Here is a 12,440-nt window from a genome sequence, read left to right on the forward strand (position 1 = left end):
GGGCTGTACTTGCCATAGAGATAGTGCAGCCAAGGTTCACCAGACTGATTCCTGTTTGGGCAGGATTGTCATTTCTAAAGACATTAGGTCAACTGGACCTGTATTTACTGGAGTTTGGAAAAATAAGAGGGGATCTCATCGAAACACATGAATTTCTGACAAGGTGGACAGACTAGATCCAGGGACAATATTTTCTCCTGACTGGGATATCTAGAGCAAGATATCACGATCTTAAGACACTGGGTAGACCAGTTTGGACTGAAATAGGGAGGAATTTCTTGATTTATAGAAGGATGAAGCTGTGAATTCTCTGTCACATAAATCAGTGGAAGCCAAGTCACTGAATATACTTTAAACAGAAATGGATTGATTTCATTTTATGTTATGGGTATAGCAGAGAGAGCTGGAGAATAACATTGGGATAGGGGATCTACCATGATCATATTGAATGGCAGAGCAGGCTCAATGGGCTAAATGGCTGACTCTTGCTTCTATTTTCCATGTTACTATGTTCCCATAGTGGACAGACCAACAATCCAATAGGTGGCAATGAACAAATCACAGTCTAGACTTATTTGTGTATGATGGACATGTCATTTTCTCAGCTTCACCTTGTGAAGATATCTTGGAACAGAGACTCTGTGCAGACTTTTATCACCTATTTCAGTGCCAGAACTAGGCAGAAAGTCCACAAGTTTAAAAGGATTTTCTGTCTGGGACAGAATCCAAGTCAACAGCCTTCATTGAGCAGTATTCTCAGTCCGAATTTATGAGATTTTGTGAGATAGTAAAAGATCCAGACTGCCTGAATTCACGAGATCAGAGATTTGCAGGAGATTGAGCAGTATTAAATTTAATTATGAGTACAAATCTAGAAATATTCCTCATGAAAATAATGTTTTGGGGGTGAGGGTGAAGGTGAGTGAGAATGTCAAGGTTAACACTGATTAACACTGAGGAGTGTAAGTATCACCCATAATGGTGATGTCAGGCAGACTTGTGGGGACAGCAGTGTAGGACTCTGAAAGTGTAAGACTCACTGGCCAGGCTTTCCTTATTCTCTTTGTAATGATGGACAGCAATGTGGGGCAGATAGACCTGTCTTCCCTCAGAGATAATAAAGTCAGTGGTCGGCCAACAGCTGGAGAACAAGCCCACCCCTCAGCCATACTGCACTGCAGGCAGGCTAATTCATTACAGAATAGGACTTCTATCCCTCAGTTGTGGAATGTAGCCCCAGTTCTAGCAATGCCACAGCTCCATATTGGGCATTATAGGGACTGCAGGTAAGTCCATAAAGGATCTTAGTGGATCCCAGATCCAAGTCAGTCAGGGGTGTGGGAGGGTCTTTTTCACCTTGGAGAGTGGAGTGGGTGAATGGTTTGGTTTCGAAGGTAGGAATGCAGGCTCCTATCTTTGGTTGGAGTGCCTCCCACAGTGGGCAAAGAGCAACCGCCAAAGGTAGAGCCATGTTCCATCCTGCCATTTATAACAAAACCGGCTGCCCACTCTTATCTGCCTGTCTGTCTTAACCATACCATGGTATGGGCAAAGAATTATTGGGGTTAGTTGAGCTGTGAGCAAGGTCTGTGAACTGTGAATTATTTATCTACTTACAGTGAGTGGCTTGCTGGTTTTGCTGATCACCCAGTCTCCAAATTATGAGAGGCAGCTCAGGGGTATAAATAAGGGAAGGTGGTGGTTAGACCTCCTGACCTACATTATATGCCTCCCCCACTCCTAACACTCTACTGAAAATACACTGAGTAGGGATATTTCATATCAAGTCAAAATTCTACTTTATTAGCATAATTTGTACATTGTTGCTGTCATACTAGACATCTAAGGTATCAATCCATTCAAGTTGGAACCGATATGGCCAAAAAAGGCTTTGCAAGTCAGTGTCATAAACAACCAGAGCCCAAAAGGTTTTCACCCTGTTCTATGGTTTTGGGAACATGAATCTGTGCAGTGGCAGGTTTGTTAAGGATTATTTTGTCATTAAGCATTCCTCACGAGGAGCAAAGCTTGTGACTGCTGCTTCCTTGGACTGCCTGACTATTGAATGCTTTATTGTGCGTCAGGTTAAAATGTCTGAATTGCTGGGAAAAAAAAGATGCAAGAACATTGGGGGATATGTTCTCTCAGGTTGCACTGATCCAGACAGGCATGATCCCACTGCTGTTTCAAAAGGACGTGGTGATGTAGTGATGTAGTGGTGGCGTCACTGAGCTAGTAATCCAGAATGACAGGCTAATGTTCTGGGGACCCAGGTTTGAATCCCACCGTTGCAGATGGTGAAATTTGAATCCCGTAACATCCAAGATAAAAAGATGCACTAATGATGACCGTGAAACCAACGATACTTGGCATTAGAAAAATCCAGCTTACTTTAGGGAAGGAAACCTGCCATTCTTAATCTGGTCTGAGGCCTACATGTGGCCTCCAATCCACAAACATGTCATTGACTCTTAATTGACATCTGGGCAATAAATGCTATTCTGGCCAGCGACAAATGAACATATGAAACGAAAAGTCTCTCCTCTGCCACTCTGATTGATTGGAGCTAATCATGAGAAGTGACCAGAGGGGGCAGGTTCCTAACACGACCAAGAGACTGCCCTAAGATGCTTCACTTTCAGTTGTATCCTCATGCAAATGTGGCCCTTTTCCGATTACAGACTAGGCCAGACTGCCAGCCAGATTCCGGCTGGGAAATCTATCTTGATAAGATAATTAAAAAACATGGTTGCTGGAAATCTGAAGCAAGCATAGGAATTGCTGAAGAAACTTAGCAGGTCTAATAGCATCTGTACAGAGAAAGCAGAGCTAGCGTTTAAGGTTCTGAACTCAGCTCTGAAGAAGGGTCAATGAATCCGAAATGTTAACTCTGCTTTCTCTCCATAAATCTATCCTGCTGCCTTTTCCAAATTAAAAATGATTTGTATCTGCAGTGGAATTAGCCTGTAGTAATTCTCCATTTTCTTTTCTGTTCCCACAGGTTGCATGTATGAAAAAGGTCCTCGACATTTTTATGATGACACCTGTGTAGTACCTGAAAAATTTGACAGTAAGTGAATCCACTTTTTTTTTTAAACATTGCCACGTCATAAGTGGGATTTAAAATTTGGGATGAGCACATCATGTAGAGTCAAATTGCTCTGTTTTGGGACAAAATTCCCAAACCCCCAAAAATTGTGGGTCTTTGAAATGCCAAGGGAGTTTGCCAATTTGCAAGTCGGGTTGGCTCAAGATGACTCAAATTTCCTTTTAGAGAAAATGGTGGAAGATTCAGAGAGATGTCTGTCAATCTCCACTGAATTCCCACTGCAATTACAGTTTTGCTAATCAGGACAGTCATCTGAGGAAATTCCTGAACCTTGTTTATCTTTGCTTCGGAATCAGTTTGTATAAGGAAGTTGTCTCCTTTCTCTATGGACTTGGTGATTGAAGGGTTGGTGGAATTGACAATGTTACTGAGGTGGCATGGTTGACAGAAAATTCAACAATAGAAGCTTATGTTTTGAAGTGCAGGCAGTTTATAGAGATGGTAGCATTAGAGGGGTAGGTGCTAATCCCTGTTTAGATTAGGTTAAAAATCACACGACACCAGCTTATAGTCCAACTGGTTTATTTGAAAGTACAAGCTCTTGGAGCACTGCTACTTTGTCAAGTAGCTAGCTCCTATCCAGGTGTGGCTGCTTTCTAAAGGAGCAGCGTTCCGAAAGCTTGTACTTTCAAATAATCCTTTTGGACTATAACCTGATGTTGTGTGACTTTTAACTTTATTCACCCCAGTCCACCACTAGCACCTCCACATCATGTTTAGATTAGGATCATCTGAGTTTCAGATTATGAATGCCATGTTTTATTTTAGTTAAAAATCACACAACACCAGGTTATAGTCCAACAGATTTAATTGGAAGCACTAGCTTTCGGAGCGCCGCTCCTTCATCAGGTGATTGTCAAGGAGCAGCTCTCCGAAAGCTACTGTGTTTCCAATTAAACCTGTTGGACTATAATCTGGTGTTGTGTGATTTTTAACTTTGTATACCTCAGTCCAACACCGGCATCTCTAAATCATGTTTTATTTTCTATCGATACATTCCCTCGTGTAGTTATTTGCCATACAACATCCTTCTGAAAGCTTTAAAAACTTCCGATAACAAACAACTCTTGCTTTGCCCTGAACACTATATTTAAGCAATCTGTCATCTGAAAATGCAGTTAAAATATTTTAATCATTCGAGGTTCAGAGAAGGAGACCATTTGTTTTTAGATGATTTCTACAGTCAGCTCTGCCCACTTGACATCTTTACTTGGGTGGTGAATGCTGAGGCAGCCATTTAGCAAGCTGCTCCAGTGGGCACACTATGGGTTGACCCCTGCATTTAATCCTCACTATAGATGTCCTAAAGCCTATGGGGTAGCCTAGAGCAATTATGTTGCATTTTTAACATCGAATAAAGCTCCCAGATGCATCCTGAAGAGAAGAACAAGCTGAAAGTCAAACCAAAGAAACATTTAGATGGGCTAAACATTCAGATGAGCAAAATGTTAGACTAACAAATGTTAAGGATGCTCTTAAAAGAGGAAAGTGTAATGGAGGAGTGGAGAGATTTGATTCCACAGAGGTGAACTTCAATGACTGTGTTGCAAAAGGAAGAGAAAGTTGTCACTTTTTTTTGGTTAATGGTGTTTCAGTACGATAGGAAGGGAGGAAACCTGACTGGTGAGACTCCAACGGAATTACAGGAGAATTAGCTGTGCAAACAGGAAGTGACAACACAAAGAGAAATTTAAAGAAGAAAATGGGGTTGGACATTGGTTTGAGGAATACGTGTTGGCAGTTTTCAAAGAGAAGGAACAGTAATGACATTTATAATACTACCCATAAAATTACAAATGGATAGCCAGTCTACTACCATCCAATTTGTGGCCTTGCCTGAGCTCAATCTCACTCCTAAGGTTATTTTATCAGCCTGTTTGGGATGACATCTATTTTCTTTTTATTTCACCATTTGCATATATCTAGCACTGTGGCAGGCTGGTTAGTAGTATGGCTACATAATTTGCTTCCATGGTTTTTTTTTGTCAGTAAGCCTACTGTCATTCCCCTATTTTACAAACCTATTTCTCAGGAAAGGCTTTAGAAACTTGCAGTGAATGACACATAGGTTGCAAAATTATTTGGCTTCTTATTGCTTCACCTACAATCCTATGTCTAGAGTATATGTGTGATTTTGAACAGTTTTAGGCAATATGGCAAAAAACATTATCTACCTTTAAACACCTTTCATTTGTGAAAGAGTCACAGTTGAAAATATTGTATTTGGAAACTATATGTGACACATATTGCAAATTGGCTCAAACATCCTCTCCATAAGTCATCAACAAATCACAATTGAACAGGTTACACGTAGCATCATTTTCCAAAACATAAATCACCTCAGGGTTGGCCTGTTTTTAAAACTCCCACACAGAGCAAAATTGGGAAATACAATATGGGAGATTAAATTTCTTTTGGGGTTTACCCATTCTCTTGTTGCAGTTTACATAAATTATCCACCAAATTTCTAAAGATAAATGATTGAGAAACCTTGGGCAAAATAATGGCACAAACTTCTGCTCTGGGAGAACCTACATTTTCAGACTTACTATGGGAGTCGCCACAGAATATTCACGTGTGTAAGAGAGAAAACAAGGGAGTGAAAAACAAAAATAGGCAACAAACCCCTGCCCTTAAAATCAGCTGTTAGCAATTGCTCCCAGTTCCATTTTGAAAACTTTTTCCTCTCCCCTGAGCTCTAATCAGTGATAACCCCCATTTCCTGAAAACCAGAAATTGTTCCCAGTGCTCCCTGGTTCTGACCTTCTACCACTGATGATCTTTCCTACCCCTTGGTTAATCTGTCAGCCTGGCCAGCTGCCAGGCAAGGAACACCAGAATACAGAAATGTTAATGAAATCCTCTCATTATGTCTGATAGGACTTAGCCACTCCTGGTCCTGTCAAATGCATAATCTTTTTTAGCTCAATGGCACTCACCCCATTATGATCAGGTTCCATGAGTAATTGAATTGAATAAACTACAAGTCAATTATTAGGAAACCACCCCATATTTCTGTATTAACTCAGTGAAGATCTTTTAAAGCATTAAACAGATTGTTCTTTTTCATTTTTGCAATGAAAGAGGACAAGCAGCAAACTATATCCCAAACACAAAATGCAAAAATATTACAGTTTGAATCCCGAAAAGTGTGATTCAATGTAGGAAATTGACCAGTTTGTGTAAGAATGGGGAGAAATTGTTGGAGTAGGCTCAGATTCTATGATTTTACCTCCTCGCAATAATCTAATGATATTTAACAAACATGCTTTCAGTACCTAGTCAGCATGCATTGTAACATATCAATGCTTAATTCCAGCAGCAGAAATTTCTCCTTCACTTATACTCAAAAGTAATTTGCTTACCTAGCAGAGTGGTATGTTGCAGCTGAATGTGTTCAGTTCATTGTTCACTTATCATAATTTCACAACTTAAGTTTGGTGCTCCAGGTCTTGGAATAAGCCCCAGTTTAGTGACAAAAGGTGCCTTGTTTTTAGTGTAAAATGTTCAGTGCTATCGTGAGAAAACAAAGCCTGACACAGAACCAAGGGTCATTGTGGTGAATGGTGAATGCTATGACTACGTGTGGTTAATCTTGCAGTTTTTAATTCGAGCATGGATCCTCACTGTTGAAGAAATGGGAGCTACAGGGTTCCAGCCTCATTTCTGCTATTGTCCTTGCTATCACTGAGACTTGGCGTTAGGAGGGGAGCCTTATAAAGTCTTATAAACCTGCACCATTCACGGTTTATAAACTTTCAGTTATAATCAGGTGACACTGAGAATCCAAATTGAAATGTGTCAGAGTTGAAATTGGGATGATGTAATAATCTTGTGAAATGTAATAGTTGTTCCAGAAGATTTTCATGAAACTTGGTCAAATCAGATCCGTGTATTAGAAGAGGTATAAACGATGTATTTCACATTTGGCTGAGGTCACAAATATTTAGCTACTACTTCTTGAAAGATTGACTGTCAATACCAAGAGCATGACTTTCGAAATAGATGATGGTTAAAAAGGCTTGTGTGTTTATGTGTGCGCACATGCGTGTGTGCTTGTGTGTATGCATGTGTGTGCATGCATGTGCACGTGTGTGCATGTGTGTTTGTGTGAGAGAGAGAGAGAGCTCTTGCTTGAGGTTTCTTTCAGTACTTTTTAATCTTGCTTCAGTGATTTTTTAAAAATTATTTTCCATTATGTATCAGCCATAAGCTTTTTCAAATTTAGTTTATATGTCTAGTTTGGAAGTACAAACAGTTTTATAGTGTACATGTAGAAACATAGAAAATTCAATTGGGGTAGGCCATTCAGCCTATCAAAACAGCTCTGCTATTCAACAAGATCATGGCTGATCCCCTATCCCAATGCCATACTCTCCCTATACCCTTTACACATTTGGGCTTTAGAAATCTATTTCTTTCCTAAGTGTATTTGGTGATTTGGTCTCCACAGTCTTCTGGCGCAGTGAACACCACAAGTTCACCACCTTCTAACTGAAGAACGTTCTCCCTCTCTCAGTCCGAAATGGCCTACCATGTATATACTGAGACCATGATCCATTGCTCAGGGGAAACATTATCCTGGTGTCCAGCCCTGTAGAATTCATTCAAGAGAATCAGTTTTGACTCTCCAAATTGATTTCACACAGAATTGCTGCAGGCTTTAGACAGATGCACTCATTTTCTAAGTTTCAAAGCCTGGTTCCAGAGAAACAATGACAGTATGCAATTATTTTTGAATTGCATAGCATAGTCCACCTATTTAAGCTTCCCTAAGCACTTCACAGGAGCATTACTGAACAAAATTTGACAACGAGACATAGAGTAGGGGAGGAAACTAAAAGCCTGGTTAAAGAGTTGGCTGACAAGCAGCATCCTAAGGGAAGAAAGAGAGATGGAGGTTTGAGAGGGACTTCCAGAGCTTAAGGCTTAGGCAGCTGAAGGCACAGTCATCAATGGATATTGCAAATCACTGGTGTGGAAGAGGCTAGAATTGGGATAGCACAAAAACTGCAGTGGGTTGGAGAACTATAGGAAATGACAGAGGTAGAGAGTGGTGAGGTAATGGACTGATTTGAGATCAAGGATGAAGATTTTAAAATCATGAGGTTGTTAAACCTGGAGCTAGAGCTATCACACGAGTGATGAATAAGTGAGACTTGATGCAAGTTAGGACATAGCTGCAGAGTTTTAGATGTGTTTAAATGTATAGAGCCTATGAATTAAGAGGCCAGCCAGAGGAATTAGATTTGATTATTTGATCGAATACTAATTTCTGACAAATGTGAAACATGCCCGAAAACGTCGATTCTCCTGTTCCTTTGATGCTGCCTGGCCTGCTGCGCTTTTCCAGCAACACATTTTTAAGCTCTGATCTCCTGCATCTGCAGTCCACACTTTCTCCTAAATGTGAAACATTGCATGGTGTTAATGTTTCCACAGGTGACATCAAACAGGAGCCAGGCATATATCGGGAAGGACCCACTTACCAGCGTAGAGGCTCTCTCCAGCTTTGGCAGTTTCTAGTGGCTCTGCTGGATGATCCAGCAAACTCGCACTTTATTGCATGGACGGGACGTGGCATGGAATTCAAACTCATCGAGCCGGAGGAGGTGGGTTTCCATTGTTAGCACAACTTTAGTAAAATGTCATGGGGCACCTATTCAGCAAAGGAAGACTGGGAGGTTATGTGGTGGTGAGGGGTAATGAAATGTAGGGGATTGGTTGTTTAGTTGGCTAAATGGCCAGTTTGGAGTGCGTTGCGATGCCAACAGTCTGTTCTCAGATTTAATCCTCTTGTTCTGAAATTGAAATGGAATTTAATTGACTGGTGATCACTGCTGTCTTCAGTTATGTGCTTTACTGCAGCAAAGCAGGACACAACCTGGTTTGCGTAAATTGTTTACTGGCTCCAGATACCCCAAGAGTAATTAATTGGTCTGATCAATTGATCAGCTCATTTGACCAGGTCAATTTCTAACTAATTTGAAGAAATAACAACACATTACGATGTGCCCAGGTGAATGCGCACCCAAAGATTTGGTTGCAATATGACAAACAGATCTTTTCATCATGCAGTGCTACTCTACCTCTGGACCAGAAGGTTGGGAGTCAGATCCTACCTGCTCAAGAGGTCTGTTGTGACATTTTTGAACAGGTTGATGAAAATAACCACAAATGGGCCCAGTCATCCAAATCTCATAGTCTTGATCTGGGAGTGTGACTGGTTTTGCAGCTAAGAGCTGACAGATTGACTGGCAGCATTGAGTGTTCTTGAATGCTTAAAATTATGTAACTTCTTCTGCTATTTTGTTGAATTACATCCTGATTCGCTGGGAACAAATTGTGCTGAAATTTCATGCCAGGAAATTTGGGGGAACGTTAACTATGACTCGTTGCCATCAATTTAAATGGAAACCATCTACACCATGCACCTGGGATCAGGAGTTAACATTCTTCAATCGAGCTGTGAAGTTCGAAAAGCCACCCAAGTCTGTGAGAGTATGTATGTACGGACGAATGTATAATTTCAATTTTACTTGCACTGACCGACACGAATGGTAGTTGGATAAGGTGAGAGTACCTTGCAAAGAACAAACAGGCCAGAGACAAGCCACACTCCATTTAAAGTACACACGATCACAGCCACACCTCAATCTTAAAAGGGCAGTGCAGTTCAAATAGTGAACATAAATAATAGGAAACATTGATGAGAACAGAATATAGTGAGCTTTTACTCAGCAGTGTCCAGCAGGATAAGCAAAATTGCTCTTGAGGTAAGTCTCACTATTAATAACAATTCCAAATTTAGATCTGTTGATTTCAGAATCATTGTTTTGACATTTACATTGAATCTAATGTGGAACCTGTGTGGCTTGAGTTGGCTACTGGTCTGAGTCATACCAAGGACAGACAATTTAATCCAATCATTTACAGTCATACGGCATTGAAACAGACCCTTCGGTCTAACTCATCCATGCCGACCATACATCCTAATCTGACCTAGTCTCATTTGCCAGTATTGGCTCATATCCCTTTAAACCCTTCCTATTCATATATCCACCCAGATGCCTTTTAAATATTTTAATTGTACCAGCCTTCACCACTTCCTCTGACAGCTCATTCCATACACGCACTACCCTCTGTGTAAAAAAGTTACCCTTCAAGTCCTTTTTAACACTTCCCTTCTCACCTAAAACCTATGCCATCTAGTTTTGGACTCCACCACTTTATGAAAAGGACCTTGGCTATTCATCCTACCCATGCCCCTCATGATTTTATAATTCTCTTTAAGATTATCTTTCAGCTTCCTACGCTCCAAGGAAAAAAATACCCCAGCCTATTCAGACTCTCCCTATAGCTCAAACTTTCCAGTACCAGCAACGTCCTTGTAAAATCTTTTCTGCACCCTCTCAAGTTTAATAGCATCCTTCCTCAGATCAACTTATTGTTAATTTGCAGCAAATTTTATGTACCAGCAATAGATTATTTGTTTGAAATGGGCAGCAATATTTTACAGTCCATATAAAATTGACCAGGTTGGTGACTTGCAGAAGAGTTACACCCAAAATGTCGACTTCTCCACCTCCTGATGCTACCTGGCTTGCTGTGTTCTTCCAGCCTCCTGCTTGTCTAACTTGGACTCCAGCATCTGCAGTTTTTTTTGTCTCTGGTGACCTTATCCTTGCAGCTGAAGCTTTCTTTATAACCAGCTATTATAACTGACAAAGACCTGATAATTGTGATCATGAAGTAGAAACTCAGTAAATATACAGCATTCTCCATTAGGTTTAATGATATCTTGGAATCATACAATACCGAAGAAACACTTTAGCCCACCAAATGCATTACACCTACATGAGCATTTTATACGAGCACTGTGTCCATGCTATAATGTGTTTAGGCTTTAACTGAACACATGTGGGATAGATGGTGAGCTTGACAGGAAGTTTATGCAAAAGAAAATTCTTCAGTTGAGTACTTTAATGCTAAGATAAACGATGGATTCCTGTTAGTGTTAGAGTTATACTGGAACAGAAAATAATTTACTTTAAATAATAATGCTTGATTTATGAAAATCTTCCCATATTTGTTGACTGAATTTAGATGCTTGAGTGCTTATTCTCATAAATAAAAGATCCACTTGCATATTATGGAATAATTTCTCTGGAGTCAGAACCAAGTTAAAAATTTTTAAAGGAATACTTTGTATACTTTCCAGTAATTTCAGTATAAATGTCCTGTTGGACAATTATTTGATAAGACTGACCCCCACACTAAACAGCGCCTGGACTCATGACTTTGCATTCCTGCCAAAACCTTTATTCCAAGCGCTTTTACAGCTTTTTGCTTTTGAACTGAGTTTTGAGAGGTTGCTGAAAATTGTGTGTTTTATGTCCAGGACAAACAAACAAAAACATGTTCAGACTAGCCTGGGGGAATGTTGCTCACTCCTCCTCTGGCTGTGGAGATGTGTGCATTTCTGTTGCCTCACGTTTCTCTATGAAGGACTAGTAGATCACAACAGTGTGAAGCTTGTGGACTTTGTCAATGACTGGAGTGAAGTGCAAGGGAATGATTCAGTCTAGCATTGCCGAGTCTCTTTGCTGCAAAACTCTTAGGTCGCTTATGAACATTAGTATAACAACACAATTGTCTTATTGCTTTTGATTCACTGGGCATTATAAAAGGGTAGAAATTCATCTTGGGCAGTGGCGCACATTGAATATAAATGACCTCTTACCAGCAGAGACTGATATTTTAATTCCATTGGCATGCAATGGAAGAAAATGTTGAACTTTGTGTATATCCGGCAGTCATTCAACACCACTTGTTTTAGTCCAGAGATATATTCCTAACCTAAAATATTCTTTAATGATTTCTATATTAAAATTACAATTTATGTATTTACTAATTTTCTTACCATTTATCAAAGGGAGTAAATGCACGTTTTAAGCTGATGTTGAAGTTAAGTTGTGATGGATAATATTGGCTGGAATGGCTCTGCAGTAGCATTGCAGTCCCGAATAGGCAATATATTCCATCTGGGGCAAACCAAACCCAGTAGTCTTGATTTCTATCCTGTGTATTCAAACCGGGAGCAATATAAATATAAGGCAATTTGCGCAGTAGGTTGTGCACCACCAGTAACGTATTAATTTACCACCTTTCATGTAGTAAAACTTCTTTAGACCCTTCACTGGAGCAATATAAGACAAAACATGACACTGAGTCAAATAAGGTGATATTAGCAGAAATGGCCAAACCCTTGATGAAAGCATTATGTGTCTTAAAGAAGGAAAGGTAAAAGGGCTCTGAGGTTTTGGATGAG

At 40.1% G+C, this 12,440-nt stretch overlaps 1 protein-coding gene across 6 annotated transcripts in view; it reads left to right on the plus strand.

The window, feature by feature from the left end:
* etv1 (ETS variant transcription factor 1) overlaps positions 1–12,440 on the plus strand; it is a 142,752-nt gene that overhangs the window by 119,513 nt on the left and 10,799 nt on the right. For all 6 annotated transcript variants that reach the window (XM_043689841.1, XM_043689844.1, XM_043689839.1 and 3 more), the window contains 2 exons: positions 3,002–3,070; positions 8,552–8,721. In XM_043689841.1, the coding sequence (XP_043545776.1) occupies positions 3,002–3,070; positions 8,552–8,721 (239 nt within the window). The remainder of the gene's footprint in view (positions 1–3,001; positions 3,071–8,551; positions 8,722–12,440) is intronic.

Source organism: Chiloscyllium plagiosum, chromosome 5 (genome assembly GCF_004010195.1).
Source record: "Chiloscyllium plagiosum isolate BGI_BamShark_2017 chromosome 5, ASM401019v2, whole genome shotgun sequence".
Taxonomy (NCBI): domain Eukaryota; kingdom Metazoa; phylum Chordata; class Chondrichthyes; order Orectolobiformes; family Hemiscylliidae; genus Chiloscyllium; species Chiloscyllium plagiosum.